At 46.7% G+C, this 20,227-nt stretch overlaps 2 protein-coding genes across 2 annotated transcripts in view; one reads left to right on the forward strand and one right to left on the reverse strand.

Annotated features, from left to right (window-relative positions):
- LOC135821888 (phosphatidylinositol 4-phosphate 5-kinase type-1 alpha-like) overlaps nt 1–1,038 on the forward strand; it is a 28,975-nt gene extending 27,937 nt beyond the window's left edge. The window contains exon 17 of the mRNA XM_065334887.1: nt 236–1,038. Coding sequence (XP_065190959.1) covers nt 236–288 — 53 coding nt within the window. The 3' untranslated portion in view covers nt 289–1,038. The remainder of the gene's footprint in view (nt 1–235) is intronic.
- A 1,455-nt stretch (nt 1,039–2,493) lies between these two features.
- Nucleotides 2,494–4,179, reverse strand: LOC135821897 (mitochondrial inner membrane protein OXA1L-like). Its single transcript, XM_065334894.1, has one exon. The coding sequence runs from the start codon at nt 4,107–4,109 to the stop codon at nt 2,751–2,753; it is 1,359 nt and encodes a 452-aa protein (XP_065190966.1). The 5' UTR covers nt 4,110–4,179; the 3' UTR covers nt 2,494–2,750.
- Between the last annotated feature and the right edge of the window lie 16,048 nt (nt 4,180–20,227).

The raw sequence follows: 20,227 nt of genomic DNA on the forward strand, positions 1-20,227 counted from the left end.
CTTGTTCAGTGAGGACTGTAGCTGGATGTATGTTGCCATCGGGAGATGTAACTACGAGAAACAACCAATAATACGATGCACAGACGCACTAGATGCATCCTGCCAGGATACTGAAATTGGCGTGGGGAAATGGTCAGCCCTGTAGGCAACCTGGGGCGTATCCTGGCCTGCAGACACCATATCCCAGCTTGACTGGAAAAGAGACTGACTCTCCATTTCTCCTGTTTCATTGTAGGTGACGTATCAAAAAGAAGATCTCGAAATGTGTCCATACATGAATCAAGTTGAGCTCTCTCCTTCCAGTGCTGTGCACAGGGTTAGGATCAACCTCACTGGCCTCTTATCTATGCCTGTATGTATGCCTCTCTTCGCCGCCTGTTTGACTAGAGAGCATGCAGACAGCATTACATCTGCTGCAGTAGCATAGCTATTTATACCTTCCCCTTCTCGCCCTCCCCATTTGTTAACTAGTTTCCTTCAGGGTTGTTCGTTACTCTGACGCCTATGTGAAGCAGGCTTCCATAGGAAGGCCCAGTGTGTGTGTGTGTGTGTGTGTGTGTGGTGTGTGTGTGTGTGTGTGTGTGTGTTTGTGCATGTATGTGCGCATGTTTGGGTATTGTGTTTGTATGTGGTCACTGTCAGGTGCTGACTGAACACTTCCTTGTGTGCTATCTTGTCATTGATTATTTCGTCTCTCTCTCTTTTATTTAATTAAGCACATGCATTCGCTCTTTCTCTCTCTCTTTTTATATCGTCATACTCTTAATTAAATGTTCCTGTCTGGTTGTCACCAACACATAGCCAGTGGTTGAATGTATGTTTGACATTAGACCCCATACTCTTCTCCACTGGCATGTTGTACTGTTTCTGCTTAGCAGCCTGGATATTTACCACTAGTATTTATGAAACGATACAGTCAATAGACTCATAATGATTTACCATTGATTTAATTTTGAGTCCACGCTACATTGTTGTCCTTGACCATTCTCTTCCTTCCACTCATCCGCGCTGTACACAAATTATTATTGTTGTTTAATAGTTGGTTGTCTTGTAGTGCAACTTGGTACCTTGGCACAATAAACACCACCCTGTGGGTCATCGGCCCAGTGAAGCAAGAGGACGCGCCTGCAGAGTGTACGCATGCTTGCTGAGTCCAGCTCCATTGTAGAATCAAGAGAACATGAAACCGGCCATGTTCTCTTGACTTTACCTACATATGCATGCTACAATGCCAATTAGTACTTTCTACGGAAACAAGAACGTTGTGGCTTTGATTGACCCGCCAGTTCTAGTGAATTGAGCCCTGGCGAATCGAGCAATGGTGCTCCGATCCGAGGGAGACTCAAAGTTTGTAAGACCCACAGCAATCTGTGGGACTTGAAGAATAAAATGGTATGATTTAAAACAGGGTTTATAATACTAAACGTAAGTCGGCATTACATACTTGGTTGTGTACCAGAATTTTTTTTCACTTTTTCAACTTTTCTGAGTGTTTTTTTTGCTGCCGTGACTGGGGAGCGAGATATTCTTGATTCCGTCAATATTATTAAAAACGTATACGGTATTGTACTACTCCCTGGTTATATCAGTAAGGATTCACAGAAGCTTTTTTTGCGATGCGACAGGCGCGAAACCGGGAAAACCCCAAATCGCAGCCATGTCGCACCCCACGCAACTGATGCAACTGGGCCATCGCATGCCATCGCAGAAGTTGAGCTTGGCTCAACTTTTGCGATGCGATGCGACAAGCGATTTGCAATTTGGTGTAGGATTTTGACCTTTTCTACAGCAAAGTTGTACAAAGGTTCAAGAGTTGCCTATAAATTTGTACAAGTTGTATCAAACCGCGCGAATATTATGGTGACGTACCCAAATCAGCAAGGCGTTGTCGCATCACTGACTTCTTCTGTGAATGGTATTTCGCGAGTTCGCATCGCACGCGTCCGTCGCAGATCGCATCGCAAAAAAGCTTCTGTGAATCCCGCTTAACACTCAGCCGAGATTCTACAGTTTACATGATGCATGCCCGGCTGCGCCTGTACAATCACTCGAAGAAAAAAATCATCGGGAGCTTTGTCGGTTTGTGATGTGGACTCTGATTTCTGAGCTAATTGCGTCCACACGAAGAAACTGGTACACATTGTGCCTCTACTGGGAGGCCAAAAGACCAACAAATTATGTGCCGGAACTATCGAGGTAGGTGGCATGCGGGTACGGAGGAAATGCTAGGTACTAACGGGGTTTGTGTACTAGTGAATTATGTACTAACCGACAACATTGGCATGGAAGTGACCACGTTTCGTCCGAGACTTGAGATTTCTTATGTACTATCGGGGTTTATGCACTAACCAGACTCGTACTAAGTAACTACTAACAGGGCCAGGGGATGACCGTACTCCCTTGCTACTCCTTCATCACAAAACAAACCCACAATACCATGCTCTCGGCATCACCACCTGTCACTAGTCTTCCATCACACTCGATCAACGCGTGTAAACCTACACAAAAATAAGAATGAAATCAAATCCTAAAAGCTGATATGGTCACCTCAAAGGGGTGAAATATGCTGCATGATTCCATCAAGACTTATGAACTGAAATTATCAGATATGGGTTCATAAAATATGGCAAGGCGCTTGCACATGGTCTGTATAGCATAAGAACCTAATTTTGTGACATTAAAAAAAGCATTATATTAAAAGCGGGCAGAGCCGCATAGCTCTCAAAAGTTCGACTGGGTGGACTAAAGATTCAGGCTGGTTTAGACCGCCTCTGTCCAGGACCAGATCGACTAGCTGGACGCTTCATATACGGCTTTTCCATCTGGCGGTGTGTTAGTTCAGTTTCTTGCAAGTCCTCTTTGCGTGGCCGTACCTCGATGCGACCGTCCTCCATGGTTTGGTCACGTTTCTGTAACTTCTCAAGGCGAGCGCTGGCCACAAGGTCTTCATGCAGCTTAGTGTTCTGCTCTAGGTTTGCAGCCCAGCGCGAACGCATGAGCTCTTTGTCATTCTTCATCTGCTCAAGCTCAGCAAGTCTGACGGCCTGCTTGAAGTCATTCATGAACGACGCACCACCAACACCCTCAGCACGTATGATGGACGCGCGCGAGTGCTCCTTCCACTCTGGAATGCCGAGCAGCTGACGTACCGGCTTGGTCTTGACTAGTCGACTGACAACCATCGCCAGTCCGACGTTTGTGGCCCAGTACAGCTGTACGCCGGACGGTATGAACATACACAGCATGAACACTCCACCGGGAATGCTGGTCCAGACATACTTGCGCAGGCGCTCGGCCGGCTGTACACCTGTTTCGGCACCAGAGTTGATATTAAACATGGTCAATAGACCGCATGCTGCTGGCAACACGTAGAACGGGTCTGACACGGACAGATTTGACCACCACAGCAAGCCACCTGTTGCCATACCAGTGAATGGTGGCTGTAACGTGCACAGCTCTAAAACCGACACAACACCCACGACTGTAATGGGAAACGTGTACACAGCAGAGCGGAGTGGCTTCAGTGGGAAGATATTGTGCTCCTTATAGAAGGCAGTCAGCTTCTGGTAGGTCTCCACTGCCAAGTCTTGATCTTTGGACTGCGCTGCTTTGACCATGTTACGCTGTAGGATCATCTCCTCTGGCAAATGATTGTGAATTCTGGTGGCAGTTCTCAAGCTCCAGATCTGTGCGGGTAGCATGAGCACACGTGCGAATGCCACGCCAATCATAATAGAGGCCCACCAGGGCAATCCCAACGTGTTGTGAAGCTCCACCAGTCCATGCTGTGCTAAGCTGACTGGACTCCACGAGTCGCCAAGGCCTGCTTCCGCCAAGTTGGTGACTGAATCAGCGACGGGCTTCAGCGATCCTACTTCAGACTCTGGAAAGTTGCTGAAATCGGGCAAACGCTGTGTGACTGGTCCTGTTCCTGATTCGTTGAGACTTGAGTCCACTGGTTTACTCTTTGGCAGTATATTGAACAGCATTGTTCGTGTTCCAAACACATTTCTCTGTGTTTTTACTATCCTTAGAGAGTGGTAGCTACGATGATGGTGAACGAGTAAAGGTAGTCTGCTTCTCCCCAACTGCCTCAACTGAAGAGCCATCTTCACATTCTTCTTCGACAAACAGTTCGTGTGTTCACCTCGCTTTCAATAGTCTTTTTTGCTCCGACTTCAAAAAAGTACGATAAAAGCACCGGTCAAAAAAAATTTATACGCACGACGCGACGGGACGCCATGGTGCATCACCAATGTGCACCATGGAGACGAGACGATTCGCCGAACCCCTGCATGCCCTCCGCAGTGTCATCGAAAATAGACCTTTTGCGCGTGTTAGGTGATTTTGCCAGTGCGCATGCGTTTGTAGAATGACGTAATACTCAGCGAGTCAGGTCGCTACAGTACTCCCCCGCCGACGTCGGGGTCACCAATTTAGGGTTTTACGTCGGGCCCTAGACGACGGCTACTTTGGCCAACCGGACAACGAAGAAGTTGTGACCAAAGAGAATGATTTTATTTTTTGCGCATGCGTTTGTAAAAGTAAAAGTAAATTATCGTATCCGTTCCCGAAGGGAACTCACGACGGCCGCTAACACCCGATAAACCCTAGCGGCAGATGCAGCGCCTAACGGTGGGGGTGAGTGGGTAAGTCTCACAACCACTGGCACAAGTGCCGAAAACGACCCCATTAGCTGCATCCATGTACCCCTTGTGCCTGGCCACAAGTTCCCAGTTGACTGTGGGTAGCAGCACGGCTGGAAAAACCGCTCCCAGGCAGGACTTGAACTAGGCACCGGCGGATAATGCTAGTTACATGAGGAAATTGTGCTACTAGCACTGCTAGTTATTTGGAGCGATTATGCTAGTTATAATGCTAGCAGTGCCGATAGTGCTACAAAAATGTCAATCCATGCGGTGGGAAATAATGACTTCCCTATGCAGTCACTCGGAATATGGCAGTATCACAGGGCAAACACGGTGGAAACATAACACATTGACATTGAACTTCAAGACAAGCACTGCAAATTTGGAAATCAAATTTGCAAAAAGTGTGCACAATGCTATATTTAGCTCCAAGTACAAGTCAGTGCAGTTTGAACAACTCCGTAAACGCAGCAAACATTGCCAAACACGCTTCTGGCAACGGTGGCATCCAGCATACACTTTCATCTGGACGTAGTGCTAGTTTCACACATCGATTGTGCTAGACAAGGTCACATTTGGAGGCTTTATGCTAGGGCAGTGCCGGTCTTCCCCACATGGGTCATTATGCTAGTTATTATGCTAGCATTATCCGCCGGTGCCTAACTTGAACCAGGTAGGTACCTCTCGTATCTCAATCATGGTCTTTGACCAACCCACTGTGCCTGCCTGGTTGTAGAATGACGTAATACTCAGCGAGTCAGGTCGCTACAAGAGGTACCTCAACTGGGTTTTGAACCGCAAATGTACTGCTCTGCAAGTGGAGTGCACAGGTTGGATTTTCATGGCTTTTCCCCAATTCAGTGCTTTGGGGGCAAAACCTGGCCGAAATCCTATTCTTGTTATGGCTTTCTTTTTGGAGAAATAGACTTCAAAAACACAATTGGAAGAGCATTCCATGGGGGATTGCCAAAACAATTGTGACAAAAACTCAAAATTTGACCCATTTATGGCCAAAAGCTAGGATATCATCCTTTTCTGAATGGACTGTAGGTAGGGTCTAGCGGATAATGCTCCGAAAATGTTCGTATAATGCTAACCATAATGCTCCAAAAACTGCCTTATAATGCTGATTATAATGCTTCAGCAAGGGATATAATGCTCTTGGTTTGGGACATAAATGGAAGAAAGTCTGCACATTGTCAAACTTCCAGGAAATTATGCATATCGTCGATCCGCATCTGAAGTTGCCACCTTATCTCTCACGAGCGCCACCACTTCTTAGCACTACAAGACATGATCGCTTCGCCATTGATTGCTCTCCATTCCAACTTTGATGCAGGATTGTGGCAGAATAGTCGGTGTATCAAATCTTTCCCCTAATTATCCATGTAGTGAGAGATGAAACCCTTATTGCAGGTAGTCATTCATTGTTGGGATGAAGTTAATCTTGGAAAATAGTATTCCTGCCTGCAGACAAGCTGTCACTGCGTCCACTCTGTGAATAATGTTTTCATCTGAAACGCCAGACGTGAGGCCAGCTCCTGAGATCCGATCTCAGATGGAGAGCCCTCCCATTTGCGGAAATCCTGACAACACGTGGTCAGAAGTTATTTTGCCACTCTACATCCTTTGCTTGTGCTCTCATCTTCTCCTTGAGATGGTGTGTAGACGTATGGCTTGCCACAATACTCTTCCTTTCTGATAGCATTTGACTGTAGGCCTGGCATTACAACCGTCCACAACGAACTGTACGTGCTTCATCAGGAAAGTAAGACAGGCGCTGCTGAGCAATCGACTTGGTACTGAGTCCATGAGAAATTCGAGTTCTTTTCGAGCCTCCTGAGCTGGACTCGGCAAAAGGCAGTTCTTTTGGAACGAGCTCTTTCTGTTTATAGCCGCTCCTTCATCCTGGTCCAAATTTAGCAATGCATCAGTGTCTGCTTCAGTATCGCTAGAGATGCTATCGCCAGAGCCTCTGACACAACTAGAAAACTCTTCTTCGTCTGTTTGATGTTCACTTCGCGTATGGCTCCTCCATAGCTCTCCATTATTCTAAAAGTAAAAGAAACCTCGTGAATAATTTCTCTGGATTTGTGTCACTTGAACTGCCTCGGCCTTGGTTGGGCATGCTTCACAAATGGCTTGTATACATTTACCTGACCACATCGCTACAATCATAACGTTTTTATGTAGCAATAGTTATGTAGCGTTAGTGCTAAAGGTGTTACTACACAAAGTCATGCGCCGGTACAATGCATAGTGCTCAAATGCCCGGAATGGGCGGAGCGTAGTACGCAAGAGGTACACAAAAGGAGTAAAATAGGGCGGTTTCGTTGTTACTCAGAGTTTCATGGCAAAAACCAATCATCAGGCAACATCTCATGATCATGATTGTAGCTGATTGTTGCCAAAAAGCTGGGATTTCCCGATATTATCCACTATGAAACTCGTTATGCCGCTCAAACCTCACATAATGCTCGTTTTGTTCCTTTCTAATGCTCCATAATGCTCGGATAGTCGTATAATGCCGGCATTATCCGCTGGACCCTAACTGTAGGGCGTAGGTGTGTACCTGGTGTACAGACCCGGTTGGGTGTTCATTGTGTGCTATGCATGCGCATTTGACCAATTTCAGCCTCATAAGTCATAATTGATGGCAAACAATTCCTTTTTCCAGCTTCTTCACTTTGGTTAGAACTAATGACTAGCTAGATCTTTGTCAGAAAAGATTTTCGTTTGAAATGCCTTCAAGGCCTATTTCTCAGTGGAAATAGCAGAAAACACAATAGGGTCCTGCACATTCAACACCCATTAGGTTCTACGGGATTCTACGGGATTTCGTGCATCTGTACAACGCGCAGAAGGCAGTGTAGCATCCTTTGGTCCTGGTTTCAGTGGTCTTTTAGGACAAGTGGCCCCCTTATCCAAGTGGTCGCCTTGACAGGTTTTACTGCACATTATCAAAATTTGATAGACGGGTTACAACGTTATTAAATATTGGTAGCTCAATAGGAAAAACCTTTCTTGCAGTTTATTATTATTATTATTATTATTATTTAAACAATCGACGAGGAGACAATAGTCATAAAATGGCAATAAATAAGATAAATTGTGCACTCATAACAACAGCAAAAATGAAGAAAGTCAAGTTCCGTAACGTTTTCTTGTGACTGTCATCAGTGGAACGCCGTCACATAAAAATGTAATAACTAAAACACACACTTATATACATGTAGCTAATATGGTTTCAGGTAGAAATACAGCAGCTAACAAGTACAAAAAGCGAAGTTTGCACCTTTGCAATGTGTGAATATAGTGTATGTGAGAAAGGTAGTGGCAGATGAATGTGATACTGTGTGAATTTTATGTGACGGCGTTCCACTGATGACAGTCACAAGAAAACGTTATGGAACTTGACTTTCTTCATTTTTGCTGTTGTTATGAGTGCACAATTTATCTTATTTATTGCCATTTTACGATTATTATTATTATTACGAAGTAGTGGTTGCGACTTCGGCGATGATTTTGTAAGAAAGGTTTGCTCCCCACACCGGAGCTCGCGCTATTCCGCCGACTTTACTTGACACTTGACTGACTCACGACTGCCATCCAGAGCACACGAGAAGTCCATCGAACCTTCGACTCGGCAAACCTGCAAGAAAGCACCACTCCCTGCTCAATACACAGTGGTTCGGGGAATTCACCCCTCATCAGTTGAGCTTGAGTAGGCTGAGGAAGATTGTGCCTGAAGAGCACCACTTATACATGTATAGTGCTCTCCAGGCACAAACATCACCAGGGATACAAACTTACAGAGACGCTCCGCTTCCAGCGCGACAAACACCTCGTGAACACCAGATAGCAGCGTGAGTCAGTGTCGCTCCTGGACGGTGAGACAGACGTCGAGGACCCTCGGTCATTCGCAACGCTGTCACCTCCAAACCAACTAGTCGCCAGCCCGCGCTGGGCACAACAGTACGAAGTAGTGGTTGCGACTTTGGCGATGATTTTGTAAGAAAGGTTTGCTCCCCACACCGGAGCTCGCGCTATTCCTTCGTACTGTTGTGCCCAGCGCGGGCTGGCGACTAGTTGGTTTGGAGGTGACAGCGTTGCGAATGACCGAGGGTCCTCGACGTCTGTCTCACCGTCCCGGAGCGACACTGACTCACGCTGCTATCTGGTGTTCACGAGGTGTTTGTCGCGCTGGAAGCGGAGCGTCTCTGTAAGTTTGTATCCCTGGTGATGTTTGTGCCTGGAGAGCACTATATAACTTTATAAGTGGTGCTCTTCAGGCACAATCTTCCTCAGCCTACTCAAGCTCAACTGATGAGGGGTGAATTCCCCGAAACACTGTGTATTGAGCAGGGAGTGGTGCTTTCTTGCAGGTTTGCCGAGTCGAAGGTTCGATGGACTTCTCGTGTGCTCTGGATGGCAGTCGTGAGTCAGTCAAGTGTCAAGTAAAGTCGGCGGAATAGCGCGAGCTCCGGTGTGGGGAGCAAACCTTTCTTACAAAATCATCGCCGAAGTCGCAACCACTACTTCGTACTGTTGTGCCCAGCGCGGGCTGGCGACTAGTTGGTTTGGAGGTGACAGCGTTGCGAATGACCGAGGGTCCTCGACGTCTGTCTCACCGTCCAGGAGCGACACTGACTCACGCTGCTATCTGGTGTTCACGAGGTGTTTGTCGCGCTGGAAGCGGAGCGTCTCTGTAAGTTTGTATCCCTGGTGATGTTTGTGCCTGGAGAGCACTATATAACTTTATAAGTGGTGCTCTTCAGGCACAATCTTCCTCAGCCTACTCAAGCTCAACTGATGAGGGGTGAATTCCCCGAAACACTGTGTATTGAGCAGGGAGTGGTGCTTTCTTGCAGGTTTGCCGAGTCGAAGGTTCGATGGACTTCTCGTGTGCTCTGGATGGCAGTCGTGAGTCAGTCAAGTGTCAAGTAAAGTCGGCGGAATAGCGCGAGCTCCGGTGTGGGGAGCAAACCTTTCTTCTTCTTCTTCTTATTATTATTATTTGAAACTCGGATGTTGAGCCATAAATAAATGTAGAAAAGAAAAGAAAAGGACATATGGATACGAGTTAAGAGTAACTCTCCATCACTGTAACTGCATACTATATACAGTCAGAAAGTGCAATAACTAGGCACAAAACTGACAGAGTACTGAGACATTCGACGTCCTGACACCTAGCTTCAACACATCTCCGTAGCGCTAACCGACAGCCTTCCAACTTGGAAGGTTCAAGGTTATGAAAAGACCAAAGAGGGGAAGGCAAGCGCAACGAAAACGAGCAAAAGCTACAATCCCAACGGAACAAAGAATGTCGATTGTTACTGGACTATGACGAGACCAGTACGATATTTGACAAAGCGGTCTAACTACAATTCGAAGCAGCAAAGCAGCACACCACCCAACTTGGGTGGGTCATAAATATCAAAGATAAGTAAAGAAAGGGGAAGCTTTGCGAAAACGAATTGTACAAGCCGAAAGCCAAACTCCTACAGTACTCCTCATGCATGACATTGTGATGGACTAGTTGACTACAAAACAAGTTGTTTCACACGACGTACGTTTCGCCGTATGGTTCGTGACAGCTCATCAGGTGTGCAATTTGAAACTCGGATGTTGAGCCATAAATAAATGTAGAAAAGAAAAGAAAAGGACATATGGATACGAGTTAAGAGTAACTCTCCATCACTGTAACTGGATACTATATACAGTCAGAAAGTGCAATAACTGGATACTATAATACAGTCAGAAAGTGCAATAACTAGGCACAAAACTGACAGAGTACTGAGGCATTCGACGTCCTGACACCTAGCTTCAACACATCTCCGTAGCGCTAACCGACAGCCTTCCAACTTGGAAGGTTCAAGGTTATGAAAAGACCAAAGAGGGGAAGGCAAGCGCAACGAAAACGAGCAAAAGCTACAATCCCAACGGAACAAAGAATGTCGATTGTTACTGGACGATGACGAGACCACAATTATTATTATTATTATTATTATTAAATTTTGAATAGGGCAGTTACTTTCGTAGAGTTTGCGACTTTGTGTTCCTCAACACAACTTGCAGCTTTCTTCAAAAATATCCTCAACATTGGTGCTGTCCTAGATCATAATATATACATGTATTCATTGTTTAGTCTCATCAGCTTACTAGTATACGAAGGCTAGCCAAGCTTGCTTGGCGATGCCAACGCGGAAAAGCCTATAATAATAATAAGAAGAAGAAAAACTTGGTCCGGGCCGAAGATGGTTATAACGTTATTTTAAGGGTCAGATTTCCCCAGCACTCTCGTTGTCGTCCGACGCATCCGCTTCCTCACCATTACAGGCCGAGCTTGATCCATACCGGACCCGCCGGGGGTTTACTGCCAGAAACTTGGTTGCCCGTCTAACTCTTCCACTCCTGCGAATCGGGGTTGTCTCCTGGGCAGCTCCACTTGGAGAAATGTCAAGCCGCCAGTCCCCTTCCGTCCCCGTTTCCTGGGTGCTGCTACCGTGCTCCCAGCTCAACCGCTGAGGGGGTGCGCCTCCAGCTCATTGTAGTGGCGCTGTAGCGTGCGAGTAAGGGCATTGGGTCCGCACGGCTTCACCAGATAGATATTGCGAGTCCTGTGCACAACTGTATACAAATCGGACTTGTGTGCGTGAAGCTTTCCTTTCGTGCGCTGTCCAGGTTGGAGCTTGATTCTCACGGTGTCACCAACAGCATATCTACACCTCGCCTTCCCGCCTACTCTTGCCCTCCTGAGCATCGCTTATCCGGCGCTTCCCCCGCCGGAAAACTCTGTCCATTCGTTCCACCGCACGTGATGGTCGCTGTCCTGTTGGTCGTGGTACTGCAAACTGTTCAGGTCAGTCCTATGGGAATGTCCAGTTTACCTTGAACCCCTCCAGCTCCGGTACAATCAGCAGCGGCACTCTGTTGTAAATCGGGATGTAGCCTTGCTCTGTGCACGCAGACACAAACGCACAGCACACAAGCGTGCACACAGAAAGAGCATGCGCGCACACGCACACACACACACACGCGCCATGAGCATTGATACTTGACCACCCATCCGCAGTGGAGAATCAGTGCTTGGCAGGCCATGGCAAACCACCGCAACAGATGAAGCAAGCGCATGGTCAAGGCGACCACCTGTCCTAAAAGACCACCTGTCCTAGAAGACCACTGAAATCAAGACCAAGGGATGCTATTTCCAGTCAAATGACCCTGGATAAGGAGACCACCTGTAGAGGAGACGGTTTCAAATAGGAGATTTGTCGCAAACCGGAACAGACTCAATAATCACTTTCTCTCTTGGTATTTTGATTAGAAAACATTATGTCACAGTGAGACTACAATGTGTTTTACTCCGAGCCAAAATTTTATAGCTCCGCGATGACCAGAAGCGCCGTACCAAGCAGGTGAGTTTTTGACGTGTTGCTTCACACTGCGACTTGAGTTTTACGTCTTTCGAAAAATCAACTTCTTGTCGCAGGTAAACAGCGGCTTGCCTCTCGCCAATAAAGCACCGCATACCAATCAAAACTAATGGAAGCACACACAAGGCTTATTGTTACTATGTACTGGCCGTCGTGGAGCGATAGCAATTACCTAACTCAGAGTGAATTTGACGTGCACTCTAAGGTTGCGTTTGGTTGGGCATTTTCACAGAATGTAAATGACAACCATTCTGGAATGGGAATGGATAAGAATCACCTGACCAAACAAACACGCCAGAATCAACTAGGAATCACTTGACATAACAATTCCATGATGTCGTTGTGGAACAGCGGATCTCTTCTCTTTTAACCGACTCTAGTTTCCTTGAGAGAGTCAAGGTACTTCTGAGTGCATGATTTGAGGCACTTAAACCTGATGCTACATTGTTTGGCTCGTGGCAACCATTATCATTTTTGATTCCGGAATGAGAATGCTCATTCCAGCATGTGAGGTGGAATGATCATTCTCCAAAAAGAATCATTCTCAGCGATTCCCAGTCTGGAATGGGACCAACCTAACACACTTTTTTGACCAACCAAACGGGGCGAGAATGATTCTGAGTGATTCCAAGTGATTCCCATTGGGGAATGTGACCAACCAAACGTAACCTCAAACCTTTCCGGTTTGGAGCCACCTCTAATTTGAAGCGAAAAAATCGGGCAACTTGGAGGCAATGGGCCAACACAAAGGAATGGCTCAGTTCGACCGACTCTGGCCTCAGAGCAAACTTCAACATGCCAGTTTCCTTCCACAAACATATTTCGAGTGAACAATCCACGCTGATGATCGGTTTGGGTCAATACATCCTACACGGCCAAGATATAGCGAAACTGATCCGGCACAGACGGCTGAAAGGGGCCAACGAAATCAACCTTATCCGTGCCAAAGGTGCTGCGGGTATATCCGTCTTCTGCAGCTCCGCCTTGTCCGGATGCTTGGGGCGCTTGTGCCGCTGACAAGCTTCGCATCCTCTCAAATAGGTCTACGTTGCCACATCTTCTGACATGAAGGGCCACCATACTATGTCCCGAATGGGGTCGTTCGTCCTGTTTCGGCCCATGTGACCACTGAGTGGTGCATCATGCACCAGCTCGCTCACCTCTCACAACACATAATTAGATGTGTGACCAGGGTGACCAGAATGCCGGGTCATGTCCATGGGATATACATACTGCAGCACACTCATACAGTGTACAGTCATTATGCTTTCAACAAAGCAAGGTTTATCTCATCATGTACAATACCATGTACAATACCATGTACAATACCATGTACAATACCATGTACATCTACAGTGTACAGTGTGCAGTGTACAATCACTATCGATACTGTATCATGATAGTACTAGTAGTAGGTACTAAGTCTTTTTTCCACCAGACCAGACAGACCACACGACGCTTGAGAACACTAGCACGAACAGTTCACCAGCAACACTCCACAACAGCAAGCAGTTACTCACGACAAGCTTGTTTCGTTCCATAATGAAGATGGCATCATCGAATTATGGCTTCTCCTGGACCAGGAAATCTGCCATTGACAACTTGGGGAGGATATAATCTACTGCAACTTGGAATCCAAGCGTTAGACGCTCACCCTGCACTTTTTTCAAAGATTTGGATGGACAAGTCGCCTTGGCAGCTCGCTGTTCGCCACTGAGTACACCACACCCCACCAGCCTTCCCTTTCACCTACCGTTGCTGACTTGTGAGTTTGTGATGTTTTTGTCTTGTGGTTGTACAGTCGGCAATTTTCAGATGTAACGTTAGACGTCCAATATGATTTTGTTGGCTGTCACTTGGCATCTACTTCGCACATTTCTCTATCACCACTCCAGTATCGAAGTGTAGTTTATAGCGCAACCTAATTGTTTACCTTTCTTTCTCTTTGTGATTGAATTAGCACTTCTGTTAGTTGTGGCTGGCAGGGTTCAAAACATGTCCATTCTACACTATTCAGTCTGTGTTAGTTTGTCACATATGTGTGTTTAGTTGAGTGTATTTACTTTGCACCAGTATCTTCATCTTCTGTATATAAAATGTATTCTCTTATCCAACCCTTTTCATTCAACATCTGCTCTCCTCTGATGAGTTCCCACTATCTCAATATGGAACGAAACAAGCTTGTCAGGAGTAACTACTTGCTCAGGCGCGTGCTCGGCGATGGGCACGGGGGGCACGTGCACCCCCCAAAATTTTCAATCTGGGTAATTGCAATTGTAATGTATGCAAATATGCTCTAAAATTCAAGAAAGGTTGCAAACAAATTGCAGAAAATTGCCGGGGGGGGGGGCTCCCCTCGGCTCCCGTGCACCCCCCTAGTTGGGGGGCCGAGCACGCCCCTGTTGCTGTTGTGGAGTGACTGTGTTGCTGGTGAACTGTTCGTGCTGGTGTTAACATGTTCGCAAGCGTTGTGTGGTCTCGTCTGGTCGAAAAAAGAACCTTGTATGAATCCGCGACGGACCAAATGAAGATGGCATCATCGAATACTGACTGTGTCATGAGATAATTCAACGGTATTATTACCCAGGCGACTCCCTGGTATTACCGTAATGATGTAGTTTTGGTCCGGGCCGGGCCCGCCTGCAATCGAGATTCCGTGAAACATTATCTGACACACGAGTGACGGTAACGTCGTGCGAGGAGGGGCTTGCTTTGCCCTCGCTCAGTCGTGCGGGGTCAGGGGGGGGGGGGGGCTTGCTTTGCCCTCACTCAGTCGTGCGGGGTCAGGGGGCTTCCTACTACGTACTCACCTGTCTACGATGTAGGAAGCCCTCTCACTACACACACGATCAAGAGTAAGTAAGGGCTTTTTAACTGTGGGAGCTTATACTGTAACTCTTGACACGGTAGAGTGCGAAGCAAGCCCCGCCTCGCATGACGTTACTATCACTTGACACGTGTGTGTGTCGGTATTGCACTACTCCCTTGCACACAATAAAAGTGTCAACTCCGCCTCAGTGACGTTAATAGAATGATATTCCTGCACATTCCTCCTCCTTCCTAAGGGTGTGCAGACTCCACTGTAGCCACTTCATGTTTCACACAGATATACACCGCTACTCAAAAACGGTCTCTTGGCTACAAATTCTTCCAAAAATAATAAAATCCAATTTTACGGGCCAGGCCCATCTTCACGAATTATTATTTAGCCTGCATAGATCTACGGAAAGCGTTTGACACAGTCCGCCACCAAATACTCCTCGAGTCCCTCTCCAGCGCAGGAATTGGTGGAATACCACTGCACTGGTTTGCATCGTATCTGTCGGAAAGGACACAGCAGGTTGTAACCCAACGTGGATGCTCCAGTACCTTGGTCGGCTCAAGTGGAGTTCCTCAGGGCACTGTTCTGGGGCCTGTGCTGTTCAATTTGTATGTCCGTGAGCTCCCCAAGACCGCAGAAGCGCATGGTTGTCATCTCCCCATGTTCGCCGATGACATGGTCTAACGGTTAATGTAGACAAGTCTGTTGTCTTGTTCCTCTCCCCATCTCCAGCCCCAATCCCGCCTCCACTAATCTCCATAAATCATGTCCCTCCGACCGTTGTTGACTCAACCAGAATCCTAGGCGTTACCATAGACTGCCGCTTGACCTGGACACCCCATATTGATGGCATTGTGCGCAAGGTGTCAAAGAAGACAGGCGCTTTCCGGCGCTCTTTGAGATGTTTGTCAATACCTGCTCGCCGTTCATTCATTCTTGCTGTCATTCTCCCGGATCTTTTGTATTGCTCCCCTTCTTTCCTCACGAAGTTGTCTGCTCAGGATAGGAACAGATTACAATCACTGTTTCGGCGTGCTGTTCGCGCAGCATGTGGCGCTGACCACCTTGATGACCCTGGTACATTATTACGCAGGTTATCGCTGTTTCCTTTCGATCAATATGTGCTAATGTCCTTTGCTAGATTTATGCATCGCAATTTTGTCTCTCACCCTCTACCTTCGCTCTCCTCCCTCTTCCCCAAGCCTCGTGCTGCCCGTTGTACGAGGAGCCAAACCACCCCATCCATTGCAGTGAACAGATTTCGTACTTCTGATGGTGTCAATTCTTTTTCTAACCGTGCTGCATTGTTCTTTAATGCACTACCCTCTGAACTCCGCAGTTCTTCACACACTCAGCATTTCATGCAGAAATTCAACAACTTTTTGAAGGACCCAATGCAGGTCAACCGCTTTCTTAACTTCCTTTTTGGCCGCGTTACCAATGTGTAGTGAACGTTGTGTATCCTTGAGTGACCGTTGTATATCCTTATTGACTTCTTTTTCCTTGGTGCAAGTCACACTCCATGTATGTTCTTCATTATCTTTACCTTTACTGGGTCTTCACATTGTCTATAGCCTCATCTTTTAACTTTTCTTTTTCCCTCACCGGCGCTCTTTGAGTTTGTGTGTCAACACTGTTGAGTTGTTCGATGTTAAATAAATACTACTGTGTCTACTATGTCTATTATTTGAGTAGTGCCAGTGGTGTATAACTACCGTGTGAAACATTCCTCCTCCTTCCTACTTTTGTTCCCTGCATTCGCTCTCATGTAACTGGGCTTCGAACCTGTTTGTTCTTGCGAATTCAAAAGAGGAATACAACAACAACAACAACAACAGCAGAAGCGACAACGCCATTGTGAGACTAAAGATTTCAAACAACAACAGCAGCAGCTAGCCCCTGCAGCCTGGCGGATAATGCTGGAAAATTGGCAGATTCTGTTTGAATGGCAGGTCCATACAAACCTTGGCTGCAGGCCAGGCACTTCCCTGAATTCTGCTCCATTTCTTCATCCACATACCAAACAGGTTTAAAACATTCCAGAAAAGTACTAAATTCTGCCAATTTTCTGCTGTCATTCTCCGCCAAGGGCAGCAACGGCAACAACCGTGAAAAAGAGCAAGTGATCGTCTCCGTTCTCGAGGGAAGTCACGACGCCGCTAACAACCCGGTCGGAAATAAGAGTTCTTCACGATGATGATAATCAACAGCCGTAACCCCTAGTAACCCCTAGTAACCCCTAGTAACCCCTAGTAACCCCTAGTAACCCCTACTCTTGATTCGAGAGTTATGATGTTACTCACTTTCACAGTTCAGGCCATACCTGTAATTATGGTGTGAACACGATGGTGTATGACTGCAGTGCTTTCACAGCATTACATGACATGGCCTCTGCGCCGGCCGTGGGAATATCACGGTCTCTCGCGCGCTGCTCTCACCATTCCTGAGGCGAATTTCCTTTAAAAAAAATTCTTTTTTATGAGGTCTGACTTCGAGCAAAATGCAATACAACACTGGAGAGACCATTATCACCAGGGTACGCGTACATGTAGATCATGTACATGTACAGTCATGTGCTGATGTAGTGATGTCGTGTAGATGTATTGATGTAGTGATGTCGTGTAGATGTATTGATGTAGTGATGTAGTGATGTCGTGTAGATGTATGGCATTGCTAGTAGTAGTATTCACACCGTAGATAACTAGCAATAGTAGCATGGTCTCTAGCTCACCGCTGTGTGATGTGAATACCGGGTCTTTCTTCCCTACACAGTACACTGACGAATTTGCTGCAGACAGATTTAGGCGGCTCAGGAATATCGAATGCGAATGCTGTTATCTTGCTCTGTGACAGTACAGCACGTGTACCGGTACAATGTCATGTTATATTCTTGCTTCTCGTACTGGCACACTCATCTGCAAATGAGTTTTTAATAATAGGCTTTCCGACGTTTCGCTAGAATGCTACCGTGCCGAACATGGAAGGACTTATAATATTAGGTTACTTCAAAGAAGTAATGGGTTTGCTCCTACACTGGAGCTCGCGCTATTCCGCCGACTTGACACTTGACTGCGGAATAGCGCGAGCTCCAGTGTGGGAGCAAACCCATTCCTAAAAAATCATCGCCGAAGTCGCAACCACTATTCCGTTCAAAGAAGTAGTTCAATCATTTCCCCCGAGCCCCGCCACTCGATGCTCGAATTGTTGGCGTGGTTGATAGCGATGCTTCTGGTTGGCCTTAGTTCAGGCAATGGTGGGACTAACAGTCGATGAATCACCACCTGCCTATTTTAACCACACAATACAGTCATGTACATGTAAGTACTTTTTAACCACACAATACAGTCATGTACATGTATTGAAACCCGACAGCGTGCCACATGTTTTCCAACACCCGGCTTCTTCAGCTATGGAATCAATCGCGATGTCTAGGCACCATCATGGCGGGTTATCAATTGCCTGTACATTACAAACGGACACATATTTGCACGCTGTTTTAAGCGATAGCACTGCAATGCCCAGTTATTGTCGCCCACTGGATCATGAACAGTTACTGTTACTGAAGAGTGAAGTACATGTGCATCACCATACGTGTAGATGCACTAGTACCAATACATTAGCTGTATGGGCGTTTAATGCACCGACTTCTGTGACCCCAACCTTGTGCCAAGCCCCGTTGAGTGTTGGGTTGGCGCGGCGTACTCAGACAAGCCATAGTAGCAGCGCCTGACCTAATTCTGCAACCTTCCTCTAGACATTGCATTTGTAGAACAAATCGTGAATATTGCATCAAGGCCATTACCCTGATTATCTTTCCACTCTGGTGCCGGAGTCGCTCTGTACACTGTGTGTGAGTGTGCCAGCCGGAACAACTACCAAGTCTACAAGGCGATCATGTTGGCTAAGGTTGCATGCTGCATGGGCCAGCGTCTGCCACGCTACATTCATGGCTGCTTGCCTTCATAAGGAAAACGTTTCGATCCGACATAAAGGTGAAATCAAAGCAGTGGCAGTGCGTTAACTAGCTACTTGCGTCGAAAACACCTCCGTTATGCTACTGGCGTAGTACAATACACCATTCTACTAGCATTTCCTGGAGTGCACAACCTATTGTGGCTAGTCTCATAGTCGAGTCCTCAACGTAACCTTACTAGTACTTCCCAAGGACTTGTATTTGGATAGTGATACTTGCATTGTACTTGCATTGTACTGACATGTACTCAGTCTTCACTACACTGTACCTACATGTCACATGACTGTATAGTATAGTATAGCCTATGCAAATGGTAGAGTAAGCATGGCGTACACGTACACTAACCTACATCGCTAGTATGGTCATGTTATGTACACTTGACTGTCTCCGGCACTTCCAATGTTAGTGTTCTACAGTCATTGTATACATGTAGTGGTACATATACAGTCATGCACATGATGTACATGACTGTATATTGGCCTAAGCTAGGTATCTTGAGCGAAAGTAAAATTGTTGGTTCTGATAAGTGATGGAGACCGCTCGCTGCACTCCCGTCGCCGGTCGTTTGGTTGGTCGGCAGGATGACACGCGACGCATGAGCGGACGCACACTCTCTCGCACACTCTCGCAGCAGCCTAGCCAGCTTGCACTGTAGTCTGTAGTCTCAATGCTTCCGCCTCGGAGCAGGCTCAGTGGTCGAAGCAGCACATACTACAGGGACCCTGCACCACCCTTCTGATATTCTGCACGAGTCCCCTGCACCACCCTTCTGATATTCTGCACGCCATGAGTCTGTCCTGATCACGATCCTTTCAGGCGAGCAAGGAAAGCTGCCGAGCCACTAGCACTACCAATAATGGAAATACTATCTTCTGTATTGTAGTGCTAGTCCCCCCCCCCCCTCCCCCACACACACTATACACTAGTAAACTAGCAATTGCGTCATGTAGCATTGTTATACTTCGGTATATCAGACTCACGGATGACTGTTGCAGTGCTGACTCTCCTGAGACTGATCACTGTTGCAGTGCTGAACTTGGGCACTGTTGCAGTGCTGAGCTTGGGCACTGTTGCAGTGCTGAGCTTGAATTGGGCACACTCAATCATACTATATGTAGACATACATAGGCATTTGCATTACAGTGTACATTGCAGTGTAGTGGTACCCACACTACCCGGAATGGGTACACTGGTGTATTGTATACAGTCATGTACAGTGTATTGTATACAGCGTTGAGTATACAGCGTTGAGTATACAGCGTTGAGTATACAGCGTTGAGTATACAGCGTTGAGTATACAGCGTTGAGTATACAGCGTTGAGTATACAGTGTTGAGTACAGTATTCAT

This window comes from Sycon ciliatum, chromosome 1, assembly GCF_964019385.1.
Source record: "Sycon ciliatum chromosome 1, ocSycCili1.1, whole genome shotgun sequence".
NCBI classification, from domain to species: domain Eukaryota; kingdom Metazoa; phylum Porifera; class Calcarea; order Leucosolenida; family Sycettidae; genus Sycon; species Sycon ciliatum.